The 24,134-nt window shown below is 35.6% G+C and overlaps 1 protein-coding gene across 1 annotated transcript; it reads left to right on the plus strand.

Moving 5' to 3' along the window:
* Positions 1-385: 385 nt before the first annotated feature.
* Positions 386-4,304, plus strand: LOC110651163 (protein SMAX1-LIKE 3). Its single transcript, XM_021806413.2, has 3 exons — positions 386-1,938; positions 2,511-2,757; positions 2,905-4,304. Exons 1-3 carry the CDS (start codon positions 734-736, stop codon positions 4,066-4,068), a joined length of 2,616 nt encoding a protein of 871 aa, XP_021662105.2. The 5' UTR covers positions 386-733; the 3' UTR covers positions 4,069-4,304.
* The last annotated feature ends 19,830 nt before the right edge of the window (positions 4,305-24,134 follow it).

A 24,134-nucleotide genomic window follows, 5' to 3' on the forward strand; every position in this document is an offset into this window, starting at 1 on the left:
TTGATTATTTGATATTTTTCATGTGGTTAATTAGCTTCTAATTGAGACTACATTTAAATTCTGAAAAGTAGTACCGATGGGTTTTTAGGGTTAAAAAGAAGCAATTAATGGTAGGATTTGTTGTGCTCTTAGGGGTAGGGAGATGATTTTTAGGCTAATATAAATTAAAGTATTTTAATGTGTTGCATAAAAGAGAGAGACCCACTTAGGAAAACCATATCATTTATCAAAGCAGAGAGAGAGAGAGAGAGAGAGAGAGAGAGAGAGAGAGAGAGAGAGAGAGAGAGAGAGCAAAAGCTGAATTGCCTTTGATACTAGCGCAATTCGTCCCTCTTGTCAGCACATGCATTCCACTTTCCACTACAAATTCGACTTTGGACCCCAAAATTTTACCTCACCTGCAAGAAAGGCATTAGTCCGTCTTCCATATATTTCACACCCCTTATTTCTAATCTTTCCCACGACCAACATCACAATCCAACACCCATCCCACTTCAATATACTTGCCTAGCTACCTAAACATCAGATACGCTTATAGATCACTTTCTCTGAAACTCTTCATACATACTTGTACATGCATATCTTCCTTCAATTCAACACAATAGCCATGAAGCTAAAATCTCCAGGAAACCTTCCTTGATCAACCCTTTTCTTTTTGGGCTACTCCGGCCTTTCCCTAATATATCATTTTTGCGAGATATCAAGGGCTAGCCGAGTTAGAACCAAAAAAAAAATGAGAGCAGGAGGTTGCACGGTGCAGCAAACTCTAACTCCGGAGGCGGCAACCGTCGTAAAACAAGCGGTGACTCTGGCTAGACGGCGAGGGCATGCCCAAGTGACCCCTCTCCACGTAGCCAACACCATGCTTTCTGCCTCTAGTGGCCTACTGAGAACAGCTTGTCTTCAATCCCACTCTCACCCACTCCAGTGCAAAGCCCTGGAGCTTTGCTTCAACGTAGCCCTTAACCGTCTTCCTGCTTCCACGTCAAGCCCCATGTTAGGCACTCACCCCCAACAGTACCCCTCAATCTCCAATGCCTTGGTTGCGGCCTTTAAGCGAGCTCAGGCTCACCAACGGCGCGGCTCTATTGAAAACCAGCAGCAACCTCTCTTAGCTGTGAAAATAGAGTTAGAGCAGCTCATAATTTCCATTTTAGATGATCCCAGTGTTAGTAGAGTCATGAGAGAAGCTGGTTTCTCTAGTACCCAAGTGAAAAGCAATGTTGAGCAAGCTGTTTCTTTAGAAATATGTTCTCAAAGTGCTCCTTCTGTAAGTAGCAAGTCCAAGGAAAGCAACGTTCTTGCCCTTTCCCATTCTCCTCCCTTGAGTCAAGTAGGAGCAAAAGAAAGCAAACCAATAACATCTTTAGATCCAATTAGGAATGAGGATGTGATGAGTGTTATAGAGAATTTAATGAACAAAAGAAAGAGAAGTTTTGTGATTGTAGGAGAGTGTCTTGGTAGCATAGAGGCTGTGGTTAAAGGAGTGATGGAGAAGGTTATTAAAGGAGATGTTCCTGAGGCTTTGAGGGAAGTTAAGTTTTTACCATTTCCAATATCTTTATTAGCTGATCTTTCCAGGGTAGAGGTAGAACAGAAGCTAGAAGATCTTAAGGGCCTGGTGAGAAGCTACATGAGCAAAGGAATTGTTTTGAATTTAGGAGATCTGAAGTGGATTAGTGAGTATAGGACCAGTAGCTCATGCAGTGAACAAGGGAGGAGTAGCCACTTGTGCCCAATGGAGCACATGATCATGGAGCTTGGGAAATTAGCTTGTGGAATTGAAGAAAATAGTGGGAAATTTTGGCTTATGGGGATTGCCACTTTCCAAACATACATGAAGTGCAAATCAGGCCATCCATCACTTGAGACTATTTGGAGTCTCCATCCCCTTACAATTCCTGCAGGCAGCTTACGCTTAAGTCTCATCACCGACAGGTAAGTAGTTGGTAAAGTTGAATATAATTGTAGCTAATTCTTTCTTTCTGTCTACACCTACACATGGGATTTTGAATTCCTTCACAACAAAGGGAAAAATAAATTACTGTTTATATTTTCTTTTTATTTAAAACAAATCACAATGAATAAATGAAAAGAAATGCTGAAAATAAAGTTCTTTTTTCAATTTCCTTTCGGTAACTTAAAATTTAAGTTAAAACTTGTTTTCTTCCTATTCGTGAGAGGGAAAAGAAAAGTTGTACAAAGGAGAAACTTTGCTATGATATATATATTTTTTATGTGATGGGCAAAATCAATTGCTTTTCATATGGTAAGGGAAAGGGAAGAGAGTTGTACATGTCTGAGCTATAACTAAAGCATTTCCGTTTTCCTTTTCTTTTGGCTTTCAGAAACCCGCAGCCTCAAGTTGCAACTTTAGGAAATTCAACTATTGAAAATTAAAATAAGACCAGTAGCTATAGCTACCTGCCAGCATTAGCTACTTTCATTTAACGTTTTTTTTTCTTCATTGATTTACAAATCAATATCTTGATTTACCTTTTTCCCTACAGTGATGTAGAAAGTCAGTCCACCAGCAACAAAGCAGATCAAAATGGGTCTAGCTGCTTGATTATACTTGAAGGTGATGATGAAGAGAAGCAACTCACTTGCTGTGCTGATTGTACAGCCAAGTTTGAGACCGAGGCTCAAAGCTTACAGACTAGCACTTGTAACAGTGAGTCCCCAACTTCTAGCCTTCCTGCATGGCTTCAACAATACAAGAATGAGACCAAGAGACTTAACAATACTGACGGTCAGGTAATTAATTAATTAGCATAGTAATTAATCACATTTTCGAGTTCCCATATTTATTTATTTAGATTCGAAATCAAGAGATCACATTCCCTGTTTTAACGCTGAATATTTTTGTTTTTTATGTGTTTTTTCATTTTTATAATCTTCCAGGATTCTGTCTCAATCAAAGATATTTGGAAAAAGTGGAACTCAATTTGCAGTTCAATCCACAACCAACCTTTTTCTTCTGGGAAAACCATTATATTTTCTTCTGTGTCACCTTCTTCTTCCACTTCGGGTTTCTCATATGACCAGCGATCCCCTAATTTCCACCGAACCCATCATGACTGGCCAATGGTTGAACCCAAGCAATCATGGAGGGACTACCATTTCTGGGTTGGTTCAGAAATGGTCAACAAGAGTAGCAGTACCATTGAACCCAGGTTGAGAATGTACATTCCAGAGCATAGAGATCATCCTAAACCTCCCTTTTCATCGTATCCAAGTTCTACTCCTAACTCCACTTCTTCCAGTGATGTAATGGAGATGGAGTATCTTCACATGTTCAAGGAGGTGAATGCTGAGAACTTGAAAACCTTATGCGATGCATTGGAGAAAAAGGTACCATGGCAGAAAGATATAATCCCACAAATCGCGACCACGATCTTGCAATGCAGGTCAGGCATGGTAAGAAGAAAAGGGAAGGTGAGAAACTGTGAGGCCAAAGAAGAAACTTGGTTATTCTTTCAAGGAGTCGATATGGAGGCTAAAGAGAAAATAGCCAAAGAATTGGCTAGGCTTGTTTTTGGCTTGCAGAACAACTTCATTTCCATTGCTTTAAGCAGCTTTTCATCCACAGGAGCAGACTCAACCGAAGACTTTCGAAACAAGAGATCAAGAGATGAAAGTTGCAGCTATATCGAAAGATTTGCTGAGGCTTTGTCAAGCAACCCACATCGGGTTTTCTTAGTTGAAGATGTTGAGCAGGCTGATTATTGCTCGCAAATGGGGTTCAAAAGAGCAATTGAAAGAGGAAGAATAACCAATTCCGTTGGTGAAGAAGTTAGTCTTAGTGATGCTATTATCATTTTGAGCTGTGAAAGCTTTAGCTTAAGATCAAGAGCCTGCTCTCCTCCTATCAAGCGAAAAACAGATAATTCCCAAGGGGAAGAAAAAGGTCAAAGCAGCGCCATCATGGAGGAGACAAGCCCTTGTGTCTCACTGGATTTGAATATCTGCATTGACGATGATAGTGCAGAGGATCAATCAATAGATGACATTGGCCTTCTTGAATCTGTCGATAGACAGATTATTTTCAAAATCCACGAGTTATAATACTAGCTGGCAAGAGGAAAACTTCAGTGAATATTCATGTCATTTTTACTTGGTTTTGATTTCTCTTTCTTTTCTTTTCTTTCTTTTGTTTTTAAATGTTGTTTAACTAGTTTTAGATTCTGATGTATATAGGATTTCTAGGGCTAGAGATGAAGAAAGAAAGATGCCTCTCTATGTAAAATCACATTGTACATTATCATCCACTATCTTCATGTAATATATATATATATATTTTTTACTTCATAAACCTAAAATTAATTTCTTTTTTTTTGTCAATTAGAAGGAGATGATTGGTCATCCTTCAGTTTTATATATAAAATGAGAAAATCTCAAATTCAAATGCCTATTTATTTATTATGAGATTATTCATTTTTATAATAAAAAAGGAATGACAATTCTCATTATATAAATCACCAATTTTCATAATAAATAAAGAATGATAATTCTCATTATATAAATTATTAATTTTCATTTGATTCATTTTTTTTAATTTCAAAAATATATGTCTACACAAAAATATAAAATTTATTATATCAACACTAGATGATTGCCGATTCAGCAAAGCTTTGACAACACTAATTTCTATTGACACTTGACATGCGATAAGGATTATCCTACCCATCTATCCACCTCTGTGTGTATCTGCCTACAAAAGATAGGCATAACAGACTCTATCAACACAGCATTGTACTCTCTCTATATATATATGTGTGTATATTCTATTCTTTTAAATAATTAAGAAGATTCTTGCAAATTTTTATTCCATCAATTTATGCATGGATTGAAGTGCAATCGTGCGATGAAACAAGACTTAAGAGCGATATTCATCACCTTTCCGCATTCAACCGATCATTTCAACATGTCTTATACACAGAGGCAATCATTTGAAGCTGTTTATACTAGGACCCATTTTCATTGATAAAGGTAAATAATTAATTAATACTAAAAAATAGCAGTTGAATCATAAAAAAATTTTTTTTTATCAAGTTTAGAATGATTATACACATATACTTTTATTAATTATAATCATTCTAAACTTATAAAAAAAATTTGATAAATTTATTTTAATATTAATTAATTTACATTTTTCAATAAAAGTGGGCCAATTATATGATCCGATGAGCCTACACAAAAACATAGAATGGTCCATTTTTTCTCTTTATTGAATCTGATCACTTCAACAACTATTTAGTTCAATTTTTCTAATTATATAAATCTGAACTCATTAATTTTCATTGACAGGAAATTACAATGTACAGTTCATTAAATTATTTAGCATTTTTTCCCTACAATTTATTATTAAAATTATAGTTTCTCGTACCTTATTGAATGAACCTTAATTGATTCAAATTTGCATCGAAATTGAATTCAATATTCTCTTGTTTTTTAACATGTTTCTCCTTTTTATCTTTTTAATAAATTTAATTAAAATTATTTATGCAAAGAAAATTTTTCTAACAGTTGTAAAATTGCATTTGTTAAAAGTCATTAAATATGTTTATTTACTAATTTTACATCAAAAACATGAAAGAAAATTATATATTTTTTTATGTGGTATTACACCATTTTCAATAAAATATTATATGTTTCTATATAATATTGATAATTTTCAATGCAAAATTAATAATAAATAAACATATTTTGACCTTTAGCCAGTGTAATGTTACACCCGTCATCTTGATTTACATGAATAAAAAGGAAAAAGGCCAATTTATGAAATAATTTCTATTAAATATTGCATTTGGGACATGGGATCAATTATCCCACTATAATTATGTTGTTGATAATAGTTCAATGAAGTGGCTTCTCAAAATGAGATGGGGCATTAGCACTAAGTTATCCATCATTATTAAGGTAATCTACAAATCTGAGATATTCAACAGTAACACCTTTCCCTTGTAAATCATGATCTTCGATTCTTATAGGCTTTTGTGTGTGGGACATTTCTCTAATTATTCCTTTCTTTCTTCAATTAATCAAACCTCATTAAAAAAATGAATATATATATATATATATATATATATATATATATATATATATATATATAATTTAGAAGCCTATTAAATTGAGAAATCATACTTTCATTACACAGTATGATGAAGTCATATATATAATAGACAAATTAAATTAATAAGAATGAGAGATATGGTCTAATATTGCATATTGCAAATTAATTGGAGCACTTATATGAAATTTGATATACATTATAGATATTATGAATTTGACTTAATAATCACTAAAATTAAAAGGTCTTGAATTGTAGTCAGGGGTGAATCAGAAGGGCCCGATCGAGTTCTCAGAAGTTAAAGCGACGCTTATTTTCCATGGGCAAGCAACGAGGGTTCAAGCTGCAGTACTCATGGAGGTACTTATGGAGGAATTTTAGGTTTCATCTATTTTGTTGAAAATAAGTTATTTATGTAAAATTAAGGGTATGAATTATACATCTTTTACTAGTAACGAATATTATTATCAATCAATATTATAAGCGATGAATTGTATTTTTTTATAAAGATTAATTCTGCTACTATTAAGATTTAGTTCCTAAATTTTTTCTTAAAAATAAATAGCATTAAAATCTCTAGAAAACAATGCTGTATGAGTAAAATTAAGGGTATGAATCATATATATTTTTATAAAAAAAAAAAAATAAGGGTATGATTCATAACGTAAGGGATGTGCAAAGGAGAAGCAACTTTTGTGCTTTAGAAGGGAAAAGCAAAATCTTGCCTAAGAAATATCAAAAGAGCACAACTTTTCATGCTTTGTGATGCGTTTTGTAAAAGAATAACTTTTTCTTTCTTTGATTTTCCTAACTCACCATTCTCATCTTTGGAAAGCATTAGAAAGTTGTGGTACAGGCCTACAAAATAAATAAAACTAAAGCGAAATTAATTAAAAAATAAATAATTTTTTTTTTAAAAAAAAAGAAAGACTCCAAAGATAAGCATCTCTTCTTTAAGTCTTAAAGATGTTTCTACTTTAGAATCACAAAAAGATGATTATCTTCACAACTTTAAATTAAAATCTGTAAGCATAAGATGAGAATTTGAAGCTTCTTGCTTTTACTAATGCATTATATATAATTTACTCAACAAAAGTGGGTTTTTAAAGAGTTGTAATCTTCATCTTTTGAACTTAATTAATCCTTCTTAATTCTATTGTTCTTTCTCCTACTTTTCACTTCTCTGCCAACTTTCACGTTAAATTGGCCTAATGCATTCTTTGAATTTTTATTTACATACCCAGAAATCTTCATAACGTTCATAGGAGCATTTATTGGAATAATTATTCAATGTGCTAATTATGGATAAAAAAATAATAAAAATTTTTCTTCACAGTTCATTAGTTATATTTGCATATCAAAAAAAGAAATTCATTAGTCAAATTTATAAATAACTCATCATTTGTTGATAGCATAATGATTAAGTATACTCATAGTGGTGATAAATAGGGTTTCATGCAAACTAATTAAAAGGATTCCCCATTTATATGGAGTAAATTTTTGTTTAACTAATCTTGATTGTAAGATTTGTTGGTATATGCTGCACTTCTATAAGTATAAATATGATTATCTGATTGATATGCCCAGCAGGAAACAGTAACTAGGTAAGTTTATTTTATGAGCAAGTGAGAGAGTAGCAGTATATATGGAATCTAATTTTTTTTCCTCAAAAGCAGGAAGGAAGATAAAGTTGGTGCATGATTTAAGAAAAGAAAATTGAGCAAGAAAATAATGTTAAATAAATTGCAGAAAGTGGGTGTCCCTTTTTAAAGCAAAAGCTCTTCTCTTTCTTCACTCCTTGTGGCTGGCATTTAACCTCTCCCATCGTTCCTCACAGGGCTTAGCTAGCTCCTGCATCTATATCTATCTATATAAAGTAGGCATGTTTTTTTTTATGGTGATATCACATAGTATGATCTATGAAAAGACTGTCACATAAAATTATGAATATATATCATGTGTGTATTAAAATTCTATTCTCTTTCTCTTTTGTTTTAAATAGATTGCATTATATATAAAAGTATTTACTAATTACAATCTTACTGTTATAGTAACTAGCTATTATTATTAGATAATTAAGTTATAATATATTAACATATATTTATGGATATGTCCATAATTTTATATATTACATACATATAATTTTTTTTTGCACTGGTTTTATGCTTTTCAAATTATTAATATTAGTTTAAGAATATTATTAAAAGCAAGAAATGAAGATAGTATTTAAATATCTTATATTTCTTTAATATATTTAAAGAATATAAAAAATTTTAACATTTAAAAGTGATGAAAATATCATATGATTTAATCTATATAAAAAATTTTTATATCTTCAATCAATATTTCTATTACATTGTTATATTTAATTTTATTATTTTCATTATAAAATTTTCATTAAAAAATAAATACAGAATAATAAATAATAAATTTAAAATATTATTTTATTTATATATATTAAATTAATATAAAAAGAAAAATTACTATTAGCAATGTGCAAAAGCATGGCAATTACCTAGTTTATATATGGCTAGGTAAGGTTTCCTGTGCATTCAACTTTTCTGTGTGCGATATGTTTTATAATAACATAAATGGAAAAGGTTTGAGAAACACATGGAGCTCAGTTTGGTCTTATAATTTATGTTAAGCTATATATTAGATAGAGAGAGACTTTTGTAGCTCACTTCGTAGCAAAAACTTGGCCAATTTGAGCACCAAAATTGCTAAATACACAAGATATATCTTTCATTTGTTAAAAAATTATTGAGCATTGTTTAATCAGCCCACATTGTAATTAGGTTATATTAGGGAAAGAGATAACTATTATGCATATCAAAAAATTGAAAAAAAATTGTTAGTTATCATTATCAATTTGTTGTAGTGATCAATTAATATCAAAACACTTAGTATTTCAGAAAAAGATTTTTCGTATTTATACCAAGTTCACAGTGGACTAAAAATATAAATATACGAATACATATTTTATGTCTTGAATCCAAAATGTACTGAATTTAGGTAAGAACTTGATTAAATAATCTAAATCTTAATTTCAAAAGGGCATCAATCAAGGTCAAAATCAACAATATTTTTACTCATAAATAAACAAACACAAATTAATCATTAGTTGCAAATTTAGGGATTAATTGCACCTTGGAGTGTTACTTAGCTGGTTTTGTCAGTTTCATTTGTGTCTAAGCATATTCTGGGGTTTATCTAACTGGAAAAATACTTGCAAAAATACAGTGGAGACTCCAAAGAAAGATCTTTGAAAGAGAAATACTATAAGAACTTCCAAGCATCTCTAGTCCTACCTCAGAAGCTGTGTGCAGCAATTAAGAAAACTTTTACAAGAGAGGATACACGAGTGTGTGTCCCATCTAAAACACATGAAAAGAAATGTTAGATGAAAGATGGTCCATAAAAATTGATGAATGTTGGGGCACAGAGAGTGGAGCCCTTGTCGAGCTCAGTCAAGTCCTGAAGTAATATTTGTCTTATAAAAGGAGAATACGTCACCCCTCATTGTGAGGGGCCTGAGGCAGAGGCCAAAACTTGACCCACAAGCCTGATGGAATAAGAGACATACTCATTAAGCCAACCACATTCTTATTGCTTTTTTTAAGCCAATTGCAATTGCCTTATTCTCAGCTTCATTTATTTCTTTTCTTGCCTAGCTTTTCTCTTCTTTAAGACCCATATATTTATATATTTCTTATTTACTTTGGAAACCTTTTCTAACCACAAAAAACAATACTTAAATAACTTTTTGCCAACTCTCTCTAATCATAAATCTTTCTCAAGATATGGGTTTTATCTTTTCTATTCCTCTTCAAATAATGGTGGTTTTTCTTTTCCTTTTCTTTTTATTAATTCTGTGACCCTTCTTTTTTTAGTAAGGATTAGGAGAGAAAACTCAAATATGAGTCTAGTGATATTCTTTTAACTACTGAAACAAGTTATGTTAGACTGAAGTTTCTTCTTTGATAAAGTTTTTAAATATTTTTAACTCATTATTTTCGTTTTAATGAATTTGAGTTTAGAGAAATTATAATCATTTTCAGCTGTCGATTTCAAATTTAAATTTTAGTCGATATTAAATAAAATATTATTTTTAGTACTTATTATTTCTATTTTAAATCTAATGAAACGTAAACATGAAACCTCTCAAATTAAATTTTTGTTTTTTTATAGATATACCCTATACATTAATTAGATGAATTTTATTTAATCGTGAAGACCTTTCTTGATTTGTTTAAAGCCAAAAGATTATTGAAGCACAAGGGTAACCTTTTTTTTTCATTTGTTGTTGAGCAAAGAATCCAGAGCATAGGGAGAGATAATTAACCCAAAGCAAAACCCATGTTAGGCAAGGCAAAGGGTATGCGAGTGGAATGTTTGCATTTCTTGGCAGTGCCCACTGATCAGACACCATTAAAAAGCATAATCTACTACTTTTCTCTTTTCCAAAATTAAGTATTATTATCAGTCTGACTTGATTCAGTGACTAAAAATTTAAAGAATATCACTCACCTAATAAACCTAACTCACCTGGTAAACCCAAGTTCAAATCCCCAATTCCACTTCTAAAAAAAAAAAAATCAAAGTATTATTAAGGCTCGAAAACAACTTGTAATATTAATATGGAAGAGGGACTTAGCTAGCTAGCCTCTCCTTTTCCAGGTAGTTTGCAGCGCCAAATATAATCGTGTAATAATTTAAAAAATTATTAAAATATGCTATTATAATAGAAGGTGTTTGGGTTCCCAGGAAAAAAGAATGGTTTTGCAGCTTATATATGACTTTGTTGATCAAGAACCAAACAAAAGCATGAAAAGAAACTTACGAAATTCTTTTCAGTTCTAATTAATGTACACCATTTAAAGTGTTCTCTGAGCAGACAGAATTATAAGTAGTTGGACACAGTGGGATTATTGCACCCCTTTCCTTGCACCAAATACCAAGGTTTTTTTTTTTTTTTTTTGAAGAGAGATCAAGAAACCACCCATGTCTTCTCTCCCTCTCCCTCTCCAATAAAAAGAAGGATATAATGTTTGGCTTTGGCATCTACAAAAGACAACATATGCACGGAGACAAAGTTTCCACACACCTTAAGCTCCTTTTTCAGACTTTAAGAAAAGGGCAGCTAACAATGGCTCTTTTGCATAAGGTCACTGTCTCTATACCTTCCCTTTCTTTCTTTCTTTTTCTTGTTTTCTCTCCATCCCTTTAACCCTAGTGATGAGTGAATTTGGTTATTGTTTTGCATAAAAGTAAGGGAAAAAAAAAATAATCTGGGATCTGAAAGGTGCTTATATATTCCAGCTATTGAAGATTGAATGATGACCTCTCTTTTTGCTTTTATTGATTTATCATTTGAAAGTGATGAGTGAGGGATCCAAGGAGAGGGTGAGCGAGAGAAAGACTACTTGATGTGGTGCTGTTTCAGTTACGCCAGAGAGAAGAGAAAGGGGATAGCAGTTTTTGAGTCTTTGTATGCGTAATGCGGCCCCTTCGCCGACAGTTTCTAAAGTAAAATTTACTTACTTATATTGTTGGTTAACATAATGTTTAAAGGCTAAAAAATAATTCATGAAAAGTAATTTTTTCTAATTTTTAAAAATTGACGGATCATTTTAATTATGGGTAACAAACTAAGGGCCTGTTTGGATTAACCGTTGAATGCAACTGATAGCTGTTAGCTGATAGTTGTTGCTGTTAACTGATAACTGATAGTTGATGATAGTTTTTTATATTAAGTGTTTGGTAAAATTATATTTAGCTATTGCTATTAATATGTGAAATGACTAATAAAGGTATATATGATATGACTTATTTTATTATTTAAATTAATATAAAATTATAAATTTATTACATTATATTATTTATTTTATTATTAAATTAATATATTATATTATTTAAATAAATATATAATTATTAATCTTTTATATTATATCATTTATTTTATTATTGAAATAAGAAAATAATTATTTTTTTAAGATAATTAAATAATTTTAAAAATATAGATAAGATAATAAAATAATTATTATTGTTAATAGAAAGATTTATAATTAATTTTAAGTTTTTGGATATAAATAGAAAGATTTATAATTAATTTTAAGTTTTTGGATGTAAATAAATATTTTATATTTTATGTTATTAATAAAAAATATTTTAACAAAGTTGAAATATATTAATTAAAATATTAAAATTATAAATAAAAAAATAAAAATATTAATAATATTAATTTTTAAGTTAAATAAAAAAGAATGATATAGTCAAAATAAAAAATAAAATCAGATCAGCTATCAGCTGATGAGAAACAGCTCTAAAAATAGAGCTGATACAATCTGCAGCTGATGGATATCATATCAGTTACCCATCAGCTATCAGCTCTATTTTTTCAAGCTTACCAAACACCACAATTTACCTGTTTGGATATCTATCAACTATCAACTGAACCCAACAGTTAAACCAAACACCCCCTAACACTATTATTTTTATATTTATCAATTAATTTAATAACTATTTTCACATAACACTTATACTTTAAATTACTATATAAATAACTAATCATTAATAATAAATATTTAATAGCTAAGTTAGTAAAATAGCTAATAGTTATTAAACAACTAATAGTCACTAAACGATTAATATTGCAGAACAATGTCAAAGATTTAGGATAATGTTAATTATTCTAATAGCTATTAGCTGTTTTAGTATTTGTCAATTATTTTAATAGCCGTTAGCTATTCAATATTGGCTTTTAGTGGTTAACTATTTATCTAGCTATTAAAGTAGAAGTGTTCAATAAAAATAACTATTAAATTAGCAGCTAAATATAAAAATAGTAATAAGTCTTATTAACTTTAATCAAAATACTCTCTCAACTTCTAAAAAGCTATGAGGGATAGCTTTTCATAAACCACTCTCTCAACCTCTAAAAACTAATATAAACACTATATTACTAAATAATATAAACAAAAGAAGTAACATTTTAATTTTGATCAAAATACTAAATACTACCTTAAAAATTATCGTGCAACAGGACCTTAGAAGATGGAGAAGAGCACATGCTAATTTAGTTATCCTCTGATTCTTAGAGTTGGATATCATATGCTCTTTACTCATACATAATGCTCCTCCTCCTTTTCAACATTGATTTTACATGTGGCACTCTTTTATTTGCAGGAATTATTTTTCTATCGTGACATTCACCTTCCCAGATCATACCCTCCCCTTTCCTGCTCTTCCATCCTGCTGTCGGTCTGTTTTGTTTAACATGGGGACACTTTTAACTTTTAATTATTTATTAATGTTATTTGAATATTTAAAAAAAATTAAATTAATTTTTATTTTATTAGTATTTATATTTTTTTAGAAGGTAAAATTTTAACTTTGAGAGTTTAAATTAATAATTACTCTTTTTAAATATTAAAATTTATAAGAATAATATTTAACTCTTAATTTTTTACCCTTTTACTAAATACATAATTTAACATTTAATTTACATAATTTAACATTTAATTTAACTTACCTACCTTAAGCGTTTATTAAAATTATTTGTAATGATTGTTAATATATAAAATAAGTAATAAAAATATATATTATATTATTGATATAAAGAAATTGAATTTGAGGTCAAAATTTTATTTATATAAATAATTTATTGATATACAAAAATTAAATTTGAAGAAATTTTATAATTAATAAATTTTGAAAAATAATGTAATCCAAACCAAAAATAAAATAAAATCAATTATCAATTAATAAGAAAAACCTAAAAATGATAGAGTAAGCAATTAATTGAAACTAAAATCAGCTATATAAAATTTAATTAAATATTTAATTCTAGAAATAATTAAATATATTATAGATAAAACATTCAAAATAATTATTTATAAATTTAAATTCTAACTTCAAGATTAATAAATAATTTAATTGTGATTAAATAGAAATAATTGAGTCAAATTTAAAAAATATAGACATTGAGAATGGGCCCATGGGAATGGATTGAGCCGATTGTGAAGTTTGGTATATGTTAGGATGGATCCAAGAAAAAGCTTCAAACCACACAAATTTCTTTGGTAGCCCATATTACGAAAATATAAAATAAAAGCCTAATAAATTAAAATCCTCACCGTTATTTTTTATTTTATTAATTTAATTCTCAAAATCTATATATATATATATATATATATATATATATATATATATGAAGGTTGTTTATATATTAAAATTTGACACTTGATTTCACATTAATTAACACTTATCATAATTAATAAATAATTATTTTAAATTATTTTTTTAATTATAAATTTAATTATTGATAACTTAATAATCTTATCTTAATTAAGTTTGAAATTTCATTTTAACTTATTTTTTTCTTAATTATAATTTTATTTATTAGTATTAAATAATGTTTAACTTAATAATTTTATGTTAACTAATTTTGAAATTTCATTACTATAAATTCAATTTTTGTGGTGTCTGTTATTATAATTAAGAATCGAAAAATTGATATATTAAGAATTCATTTTAAAATATTAAATTCATGTGACAATTTTAATTTTATTTCCATATGATTATTAAAAATAATTTATCACTGATAGTAATAAATTATATTTTTTATTTTTGAAATATTAAAATTTAATCATATTTTTTATTTAATTATTCATATTATTTCATTTATTCATATGTTAAAAAAATCTTTTACTAATTATCTTTTAAGCTAAGAATTATAATTATAATAAACAGGATTTGTAACACCCCAAAATTTTAATTTTTATGAGCATTTTGGTATCTTAATTTTATTTAAATTTTAGGAATTTTTTTGAGATTTTTTGGATTTTAAAAAATCGGGTTCGATTTTCCGAAAATATAAACTTTGATGAATTTTAAAAATTTATTTAAAGACCACGTAGCAAAACTAAAAATATATTTGGAGTCTACGTATTTTTTTGAGTTTTCTGAAATTTTTTCGGAATTTTTGGACCTCGTTTTCGATCCCGAGGCAGAGTAAAAATTCAAAATTTTGTATTTCGAATCGAACCGGCCGAATCGAACCGGACCGGATCGGACCGATCGAATCGGACCGGAATTCTTCCCTTTTTCTTCCTCCCGCGCGCGACGTTCCCTCTCCCTTTTCTCTCTCCTCCCCTCCCCTGCAGCAGGCCAGTCGCCTCCCCTGCGTCCCAACCTCGCGCCCTCCGGTATCCCGGTAGGCCGTGCGCCGCCCCAAACGGCCGGAAACGCACTCGAACGCCCCTCCCCTGCGTGCGCGGCGTTTCGGCTTCTCCGGCCAAAATCCGGCCGATCCGGCCACCAATTGGACCGGGTCTTGTGTCTAAAATCATCTCCTCGGCGAGAGCTTTTCATAGACACCAAGAACGCCGAAATCCATTGAGCTGTTTGTCCAATTTTTGCTCGGGAAGTTTTTAGCCCATTTCGACTTTTGGGCTAGATTTCTCGAAAACCGTGAATCCCACGAGAAAACCGAGGCTACCAGCACGCTCCATTCGTCGAGAGCTTCGCAACGACATAAATTTCGAATTTTTCCGACATCGTTTTTCGGTGGGTCCCACGGAACTTCGCAGTGTTTTTCCGAGCATTAAATGAGCTTAGAAAATTCTGAAAAATTTATGTACTAACCCCCGTGTTATGGGCTTCGTGTAGGTATCCTCAATTCGCGGAAATTCGGCGATTGGCCAAGATGCAGTGAATTTCGGCGAACGGAACCCATTCTGGAAAAGTCTCGAATTGGACCGAGGTTTGGCTACCCCATTGTCGGACATCGAGTGCGTCCCGAAGTCGGAATCGGCAAAAGTAAACCGAACCTTGCTTTTCGTAATTTTCTAGTGCTTAAATAGGATTAAAAATCCATAAAATATTCGTGGTAGCTTAGAAAATTACGATTCTTTTGCAATAGCTTAGTAATATTGCTAAGGACATGAGGCAAAGTTTTATAATTTTTAGAGCTTGTTTGGGCAGTTTTTGCAAAAATGATCAATAATAAGGACTAAATTGAAATTTTGCGTATTGTGATGGATGACTGATTTGATGGGCCCAGGAGGGGCTGTGTGATATGATTGAACTATGGATATATGGATTTTGAATATAGAAGTGTGTTTTGAGCCATTTTGCAGGTTGGGTAGGTCCTAGGTATAGGGGAGACTCTGCCGGATTTTCGACATGACTTAGGACGTATTGGTCTTTTTCTTTGTTTGTATTGAGTCAAATTTATTAAATGATTGTAATAAAATTGTCAGGTGAGCCGGGACAGCCTTCTTCCTCCGCCCAGCCGCCTCAGTGACCATCGTCAAGTCTGTGAGTAGAATATTAATTTTAATTGTAATTTCGATATTATTATATGTTCAAGCATGCCCATGCATCACTTATATGCATATATTTATGTAGTTAAACTCTAGGCACGATTTATGTTGCATTCATAACTGTTGATGTGCCATGGATGTTGTTGTGGTAATTTGGAGGCGGTGTGCGTGCGTTGGCGTCGTGTGATGTGGTGTGGACTATGGATAGGACAGGTAGTCACGGCTTGAGTAATTGTTGGGACGATCCTTCGAGGGTAGTCACGGCTTGAGTAATTTGGGACCCTCGATTTGGTTATTAAGTGGAAGTCAGAAGTGAGTAATTCGGCACGGGTTGGATTTAAGAGAGTCGTATAGGATCGGCTCCCATATGTTATGATTGATACTACAGGTGTGTGAGTGCTCCAAATTACCTTTTGATGTTATGATGTGAAAATGTTGTTGATGTTGCATTTCACTCTCTGAGTGCATTAGTTTTAGATAGTTATAGAGATTATGGTTAAAATTGATATTTTACTCTCACAGTCGAGCGCTCACTCTGTTCAAAAATTTTTACAGCCACGGAGGATTTTTTTTTAGGTTACCACACTACGCCTCATGGTCGATTACTATGTTTGTATAAACTTGTTAAATCTTAGAATTTCCGCATGTGTTAGAAGTGTTTATTTGATTTGGGTTTGTAAACTAAATTATTATTTTTAGACCTGTAAACTTAATATTCTATGCATGTTGGATGGATTGGATGAGGGAGCTGAGCTCCCATTTATTTTTATGCTGATGAGTATGTGGAGGGTGAGCTGAGCTCCCCAATGGATTGTTTATTGTGTTTACAGGTCGGGTGAGTCGAAAACTCCCAATTGGAAAGTCCATTTTATGGCCGGACTCTGTCCGTTTGTTTTCTTGAATTTGGGCCCAAATGGGCCTTAGAGATGGGTTAATGAACAGTTAGGCTTACTACGGGCCTTGGGGGCTTTAGGCTGGCCCAGGTCCTAGTGCCGGTCCGGCCCATAGGTTGGGTCGTGACAGATGTGGTATCAGAGCCAGGCTCCAGATTCTTAGGGAATGTTTGTCTAAAATATCGGGAAGAGTCTAATAGGAGTCACATGCGGAAAAATAGGGTCCACATTCGTCTTGCATTGTCGTCTTTGCTTCTAGTTTCTGCTTCATATATTGTGTATAAATATGAGTCTATAGAGCCGTGTAATGTGCATTTTTAAATTTTGTGGGCTAATGCTGCTGAATTTCAGGAAAATGCGTAGAAGCGAGAGGCGCCACGCACGAGCGGATGTGCTGACGAGGTGTCGGCCACGGGATGGCGCTGCCAGGAGGCGGGGTAGGAGGCCTAGAGCTGCTCAAGTAGAAGCACCGCCATCTGAGATCGATCCTTTATGGCACGGTCCCATGGACCCCATGGCGGCTACTCTGCAGAGAACCATCGATATGATGGCGCGATATATGGTCCACCCTCCACAAAGCAGATCCACGCACCAAGAGGGGAACCTTACAAACAAATCATCAATTTCAAGAAGTTGGTGCCTGGAACTTATGATGTGTCAGACGATGCATATCGATTTTTGGATTCTGCAAGCAGCGAGAGCAATTCTGATTGGTGATAGGAGGCGATAGGAAGCGATAGAGTGTATGCAGCATGTCATGGGGCCTATGCCTAGACAATGGATGAATGACTACGTGTTACCTCGGATGGAGAGTTTGTCGTGGACTCAGTTTGTGGAACTGTTCATCAATCGGTTTGTGCCAGAAAGCTTCAGAGACCAGAAACAGTGGGCCTTTGAGGCCTAAAGCGAATGGCAGTGCAGTAGATGAATATGCTCTGAAATTTACGGAATTGAGCAGATATGCCCCTACGCAGAGCTACAGAAACTATGAAGGTGAAGAGGTTCCTAAAGGGGCTTGACAGGAGGTATGCAAACCTGGCCATGATGTCTGGTCAGTCTTTTGATGTGGTGGTTGATCGAGCCAGACAGATTGAGATTAGCTATGTGTGGATGACAGCGGAAGAGCAAAGAAAAATAGAGCAGAGGGTTCTTCAGGTGTTCCCCAAATGGGTACTCCGGATAGTGGTGGCCAGAGTAATTACAGAGGAAAGGGTAGGAGCAAGAGAAGTGGTTTTAGACACAGACCACGAGGATTCAGACCAGGGTACGGATCCAGCTGGGTCACGATTCAGCAGCCTGGTGCAGTTCGAGATCCTCCTTGGCACCTTGTGCACGCAGTGGAAGAGGACATTCAGACCTTGTTTGATGGGATCGAGTATGCTTCAGTGTAGCCAACGGTCACTTTGCTAGAGAATGCCCGTGCTGAGCCACGATGGGGTCACGAGGTTCTTGCAAATGTTCCTCGGCGATGTATCCGGTGCTTCCAACATGGCGAGCGATCGGGCCAACAGGCGATGACAAGGGGACGTGGATTTGGAGGCGTCGAGGTAGAAGTCGATGTCGTGGTTACGCCACTCGGGGTAGGGTCAAGCTCGAGTTTTCACCGACCCACCAGATGCTCAAGCTTCAAATGCGATTGTGGCAGTATTCTTCCAGTACATTCTTATGAGGCTCGTGTTTTGATAGATCCGGGTGCTACGCACTCATTTGTCTCCCCTGTGTTTGCCATGAGGTTAGGTAGAAACCCTACAACTTTAGAGTGCCCTTTGTCAGTAGCTACCCCACTTAGCGACAACATAGATGTAGATATGATTTTTCTGAGTAGCCCAGTAGTAGTGGATGGAAAGATCCTCCCAGCAGACTTGGTTCCTCTACCAGTAATGGATTTTGATGTAATCCTGGGGATGGATTGGTTGGCAACTCATTATGCCACTTTAGACTGCAGGAACAAAAATGTGTATTTCCACATACCTAGTGTGAAAGAGTTTAGCTTTGATGGTGACAGGAGCGTGGCTCCGTATAATTTGGTGTCAGCAATTAGTGCTAGAAAAATGTTGAGGCGTGGATGCCAAGGGTATTTGGCATTGGTGAGAGATACATCTGTAGAAGGAGTCAGCATGGAAAATGTTCCTGTTGTCAGAGAATTTATGGATGTCTTCCCAAAGGAGCTTCCAGGGTTGCCACCAGGAAGGGAAATAGAGTTTTGTATTGATGTTGTGCCGGGTACAAACCCCATATCCATGCCACCTTACAGGATGGCACTAGCAGAATTGAAAGAGCTGAAGGAGCAACTACACGAGCTTTTGGACAAGGGTTTTATACGTCCGAGCACTTCACCTTGGGGCGCTCCTGTTCTATTCGTGAGAAAGAAGGATGGGTCATTGAGGTTGTGTATTGACTATAGACAGCTGAACAAGGTGACTGTGAAGAACAAGTATCCACTTCCTCGGATCGATGACCTGTTTGATCAGCTTCAAGGGGCTAGATTCTTTTCCAAGATAGACCTGCGATCAGGCTACCATCAGTTGAGAATCAGGAATGAGGACGTGTCCAATACGGCTTTCAGGACAAGATATGGTCATTATGAGTTCTTGGTGATGTCTTTTGGACTCACTAATGCACCAGCAGCCTTCATGGACTTGATGAACAGGGTGTTCAAGCCATTTTTGGACCGTTTTGTCATCGTATTCATAGATGACATTCTGGTATACTCTCGGACCAAGGAAGAACACGTGTGGCACTTGAGGATAGTGTTGCAGACGTTGAGGGAGCACCAGCTATATGCCAAATTTTCAAAATGTGAATTTTGGCTAGGAAGCATCTCATTCTTGGGACATGTGGTTTCTAGTGACGACATTCAAGTGGATCCCAAGAAAATTGAAGTCGAATCGATTGGCTTAGGCCTACACTTATGAGGTGCGAAGTTTTTCAGGTTTAGCTACTATAGGCGTTTTGTGCAAGATTTCTCCAGATAGTGGCTCCCTAACTAAGTTGACCAGAAGAATGTTCCATTCATTTGGACAGATGATCGTGAGGTGAGTTTCGAAGCTTAAGGAGTGTCTAACCATCGCCTCGTTAACACTACCTATGAGTGGTGAAGGATACACCGTATTGTAACGCCTCGAGTTGGCCTAGGTGTGTCTTGATGCACGGAAAGGTAGTGGCTTATGCTTCAAGGCGTTGAAGAGGCATGAGCGAACTACCCCACCCATGATTTGGAAATGGCGGTTGTAGTCTTTGCACTAAAAATCGAGACACTACTGTATGGTGAAGTGCGCAGATATACACCACCATAAGAGTTTGAAGTACATCTTCCAACGTAGGGACTTGAACTTGAGACAGAGGAGATGGATGGAGCTTCGAAAGACTATGATTGCACCATCCGGTACCACCTGAAAGGCCAATGTTGTGGCAGATGCCTTGAGCGAGAAAATCTTACAGCGATTTGCGCACATTTGAGAGAAGAGACCATTGATTCAGAGGTACATGAGTTGATGGATCAAGGTTTAATCCTAGATCTTTCAGATGAGGGGTATTGTTGGCTCACTTTTCGGTGAGGCCGGACTTGAGGACAGAGTTAGAGTTTCCCAAACAGAGACCAACAATTGATGAAGATCATAGAAAGAGTACAAAGGTGAAGGTGGTGAGTTTGGATTTGCCAATGATGGTGCCTAGTACAAGGTTCTAGGATATGTGTGCCGATGTAGACAACCTCAGAATGAAATCATGCAGAGGCACACTACACATCGCAGTGTCCACCAGTTCCACCAAGATGTACCATGATGTGAAAGATAGCTATTGGTGGAATGGCATGAAGAGAGACATAGCAGACTTTGTGTCCAAGTACTTGACTTGTCAGAAGGTGAAGTTTGAACACCAGAGACCGTCAGGGAAGCTGCAAGAGCTCCCTATCCCAGAATGGAAATGGGAAATGATTACTATGGATTTTGTGATTGGTTGCCTCGTACCACGAGGATATGATTCGATATGGGTAATTGTAGATCGCTTGACCGTCGGCTCACTTCTTACCGCGAAGACTACATATTACGTGGCACAATATACCGCTCTACATTCGAGAAATAGTCAGATTGCATGGAGTTAAAACTTCCATAATATCGACAGAGGGCCCGATTCACTTCTCGGTTTTGGAGAAAGTTACAGAGGCACTTGGCACCTGATTGAACTTGATGCGGCTTTCCACCCTCAGACGGACGGACAGTCCGAAAGGACAATCCAAACACTAGAAGACATGCTTCGCATGAGTGTCTTGAATTTTGGAGGTCAATGGGATGAGCAGCTAGCTTTGATGGAGTTTGCCTACAACAACAGTTATCACTCCAGCATAGGGATGGCACCCTATGAGGCATTATATGGAAGAAAGTGTAGGTCTCCTGTGTTGGGCAGAAATGGGAAGCGAAGGTGCATGATGTAGACCTAGTGCAGTACACTTGAGAGATAGTTCCTTTAATCGAGCGAGGCGACTTTCGATGAAGCGAAGAGTTATGCAGATCCCGAGACGGAGGATGTGGAGTTTGCGATGGCGTATGTATTCCTAAAGGTTTCTCCAATAAAGGGAGTCATGAGATTTGGAAAGAAGGGCAAGTTGGCACCTCGGTATATTGGACCTTTTGAGGTTACGGATAGAGTTGGAGCAGTTGCCTACCGGTTGGAGCTACCACCCAACCTTTCTCACGTTCATCCCGTGTTTCACATCTCCATGCTCAGGAAATACATTCCCGATCCTTATCATGTACTGCAGCCGGATGTGATAGAGCTAAAAGAGAACTTGACATTTGAGGAGCAACCACTAGTGGCTACAGGCTGCTCCTCAAATGTCAAGTTCTCTTTTAGCTCTATCACATCCGGCTGCAGTACATGAGAAGGATCGGGAATGTATTTCCTGAGCATGGAGATGTGAAACACGGGATGAATGTGAGAAAGGTTGGGTGGTAGCTCCAACCGGTAGGCAACTGCTCCAACTCTATCCGTAACCTCAAAAGGTCCAATATACCGAGGTGCCAACTTGCCCTTCTTTCCAAATCTCATGACTCCCTTTATTGGAGAAACCTTTAGGAATACGTAGTCGCCCACTGCAAACTCCACATCCCTCCGTCTGGGATCTGCATAACTCTTCTGTCTCATCGAAAGCCGCCTCGCCGTTCTCGATTAAAGGAACTACCTCAAGTGTACCGCACTAGGTCTACATCATGCACCTTCGCTTCCCCATTTCTGCCCAACAGAGGAGACCTACACTTTCTTCCATATAATGCCTTATAGGGTGCCATCCCTATGCTGGAGTGATAACTGTTGTTGTAGGCAAACTCCACCAAAGCTAGCTGCTCATCCCATTGACCTCCAAAATCCAAGACACTCATGCGAAGCATGTCTTCCAGTGTTTGGATTGTCCTTTCGGACTGTCCGTCCGTCTGAGGGTGGAAAGCCGCATCAAGTTCAATCAGGTGCCAAGTGCCTCTGTAACTTTCTCCAAAACCGAAGTGAATCTGGGCCTCGGATATTATGGAAGCGAACTCCATGCAATCGACTATTTCTCGAATGTAGAGCCGCATACCGTGCCGCGTATATGTAGTCTTCACGGTAAGAAGTGAGCTGATTTGGTCAGCGATCTACAATTACCATATCGAATCATATCCTCGCGTGGTACGAGGCAACCTACCACAAAATCCATAGTAATCATTTCCCACTTCCATTCGGGATAGGGAGCTCTGCGCCTTCCCGACGGTCTCGTGTTCAAACTTCACCTTCGACAAGTCAAGCACTTGGACACAAAGTCTATGTCTCTCTTCATGCCATTCCACCAATAGCTATCTTTCACATCATGGTATATCTTGGTGGAACTGGTGGACACTGCGATGTGTAGTGTGCCTCTCGCATGATTTCATTCCCGAGGTTGTCTACATCGGGCACACATATCCTAGAACCTTGTACTAGGGCACCATCATTGGCAAATCCAAACTCACCACCTTCACCTTGTACTCTTTCTATGATCTTCATCAATTGTTGGTCTCTCAGGCCGGAAACTCTAACTCGCCCTCAAGTCCGGCCTCACCGAAAAGTGAGCCAACAATACCCTCATCCGAAGATCTAGATCTAGATTAAACCTTGATCCATCAACTCATGTACCTCCCGAATCAATGGTCTCTTCTCTCAAATGTGCGCCAAATCGCGTAAGATTTTCTCGCTCAAGGCATCCGCCACAACATTGGCCTTTCCAGGTGGTACCGATGGTGCAATCATAGTCTTTGTAAGCTCCATCCATCTCCTCTGCCTCAAGTTCAAGTCCTCTGTTGGAAGATGTACTTCAAACTCTTATGGTCGGTGTATATCTCGCACACTTCACCATACAGTAGTGTCTCCATTTTTAGTGCAAAGACTACACCGCCATTTCCAAATCATGGGTGGGGTAGTTCGCCATGCCTCTTCAATCGCCTTGAAGCATAAGCCACTACCTTTCCATTCTCGCATCAAGACACACCCTAGGCCAACTCGAGGCGCTACAATACACGGTGTATCCTTCACCACTCACGTGTAGTGTCAACACAGGCGGTGGTTAGACACTCCTTAAGCTTCGAAACTCACCTCACATCATCTGTCCAAATGAATGGAACATTCTTCCCGGTCAACTTAGTTAGGGAGCCGCTATCCTGGAGAAATCTTGTACAAAACGCCTATAGTAGCCTAAACCCTAAAACTTCGCACCTCAAAGATCACTGTAGGCCTAAGCCAATCAGTTACAGCTTCAATTTTCTTGAGATCCACTTAAATGCAGTCACTAGAAACCACATGTCCCAAGAATGAGATGCTTTCAAGCCAAAATTCACA

This window comes from Hevea brasiliensis, chromosome 3 (assembly GCF_030052815.1).
Source record: "Hevea brasiliensis isolate MT/VB/25A 57/8 chromosome 3, ASM3005281v1, whole genome shotgun sequence".
In the NCBI taxonomy this organism is placed as follows: Eukaryota; Viridiplantae; Streptophyta; class Magnoliopsida; order Malpighiales; family Euphorbiaceae; genus Hevea; species Hevea brasiliensis.